Below are 2266 nucleotides of genomic sequence, written 5' to 3' on the forward strand. Positions count from 1 at the left end.
TTCTCTCTACATACACATATGTAAATGTCAATGTTTTTGCTTTCCTAGAGAACCCCATCTAAGATAAATACACCATTAATGCACATTTGCAAAACTAGATGTCAATAGGTAAGAAACTAATTTAGACCTTTTCCTATCAATTCATCCTTAGAATAGTACCAAGTGAAGATATTCCTAAGTATAAGGTATACGGATGATTTTTAAATTCTATGTTTCATATAAATTTTTCCTTACTGGTATCAAATTCTCTGCATTTCTTGGCGAACAACAAAACAATATTTTCCTGGCATATTACAAAGTGAGAAATTTAACCCTTGAAAAATCCATTTCCAATGGTCTGTGATCTTAATCTAATATTATATTACTGTGTTTCCTATTGCAATTTTGCACATACTTTAATTCTTAATAGTTTATTAGGTCTATAGAAATCTGATAGAATACATAGTACATAGACACACATATTTGTAAGTATAGGAATCAGCTTTCCTTATTTAAGTGAAATATACCTAAATAAATTGCAATATCAAATATAACTGAACATTATGATTTTCATGGAAAATGTTACTTATATGGATTAAATAATCATATTAAAAATGTAAGCACTGTTACATACCCCGTGTCCATTGCATTTTTTCAATGAGCTACAATTTACTTTCTTACTATAGGCATTCACAGATCTGCACACTGAGGCTTCACAATACTAAAAATGATAAAACAAAAAGGTTAAGTGTAAACACTGAGCAATTACATTTAATAGAAATCTATATACAAAAGATTAACCTAGATCTGAAGACAACTACCAATTATAAAATGAAAGAAGTTGGAGGCCATGTGAAAATGGCATAAATTATCACTTCATAAAATAGCATTTCTTGATAATTCTATATTAATTTTCCTTTGAGGGAACAAATGTTCTGTATTATTAACAATTGCATTAAAATGAACATAATTAACATACACTAAGTAGTATTTGTAAGGAACTATGATGCATTTTAACGCATATTCTCTGTCCTTGGCTTCTCTGCACTTGACTGTGCTGACAACATGCTGGCTGGATGAGGTAAGGCTCGATCACTATTGCTCCCCATTGCCCTTCCTCCACCACGTGCCCATCAGTTTCACATGCTGGGTTTTGTTGAGTATTCCTGTGAGGTTGGAAGCTATGCTATGCTATTTTATATACAGGTGGGGTCACTTAAGGTGAACCTTTTTTTTTTAGCAAAATTTGGAGAGTAAGAATAACCTATGAAGAAGGAATGCACTGTCCAGTTTGTAATGATTACCCTTTGCAAACTTTGTGATAGCAGTGGGCATTGTCAGATATGAGAAGGCAAGGTGAGACTTTCAGGTTGGGAGGCACTCAAAATACGGCCGGAGAAGAGCTGACTTCTCAAAGTAGAACCAATCAGAGTGATGCACGATGCAGGTGTAGTCATGCTTTAGAGGGCCTTCATTTGCTAATGGAGCATGGACCAAAATGAGAAGAAACTGCTGCACTTTCATTAATAATTGGAACATGGAATGCATGAAGCACACATCTGGAAAAATTTGAAAATTTCAAAAATGGCATACAGATAAATATCCTGGGCATCAGTGAGTTGAGATGGACTGGCTTGTGCCATTTTGAGATGGATAATCATAGGGGTTATGTGCTGGTAATGGCAAAGTCAAGATGAAGTGGATGAGAGGTCAAAGACCAGAGAAAGGTGGGCCTACCAGCATGGGCTGAGAAAAGATGCTGTGGCCAAAAAAACACTATCCTTAACATTTTTCAACCTGTTAATGTCCCTATTAAGCCCTGCAATCTTTAGTATTGTGTATGAGGTCTGTGTGACCACGGCATCGAATAATGAAACCCAGGAAAGAAATCTAGTATTTTTTGAATAATGGTTGGTATAAGACAAAAGGATGAAAAAATGAGATATTTCTGAATTATCCCTCATAGGAATCATCCTTGGGCAGGTGTGGTTTCCTTCTCTTTGTGTACCCAGAAGAACAGATTGAAAAGATGCATATTCAGCAAGTGAAGTGATTGTGATGAATATATATATATCCATACACATATGTAAACATATATAATTTTCTATGTCATATCCTCCTGCCCAAACAGTAGAAATGCCATGTTACTATCAACTCTACTTCATAAATAGAGTTTTTGACTTTCCATATGTGTTAGTCTGGGTACTTTAGAGAAACAAATCCACAGAAACGCATATGTATAATAGAGAGTTTTATATAAAGGGTAAGTGCACATCAAGAAAACATC

At 34.6% G+C, this 2266-nt stretch overlaps 1 protein-coding gene across 1 annotated transcript in view; it reads right to left on the reverse strand.

Moving 5' to 3' along the window:
- Positions 1-2266, reverse strand: part of LOC101649504 (A disintegrin and metallopeptidase domain 3) — a 149656-nt gene that overhangs the window by 39485 nt on the left and 107905 nt on the right. Inside the window, exon 17 of the mRNA XM_045286863.1 lies at positions 614-700. Within this exon, the coding sequence (XP_045142798.1) occupies positions 614-700 (87 nt within the window). The remainder of the gene's footprint in view (positions 1-613; positions 701-2266) is intronic.

This window comes from Echinops telfairi, unplaced genomic scaffold (assembly GCF_000313985.2).
Source record: "Echinops telfairi isolate 266 unplaced genomic scaffold, ASM31398v2 ScPeMD7_9;HRSCAF=40, whole genome shotgun sequence".
Lineage (NCBI taxonomy): Eukaryota > Metazoa > Chordata > Mammalia > Afrosoricida > Tenrecidae > Echinops > Echinops telfairi.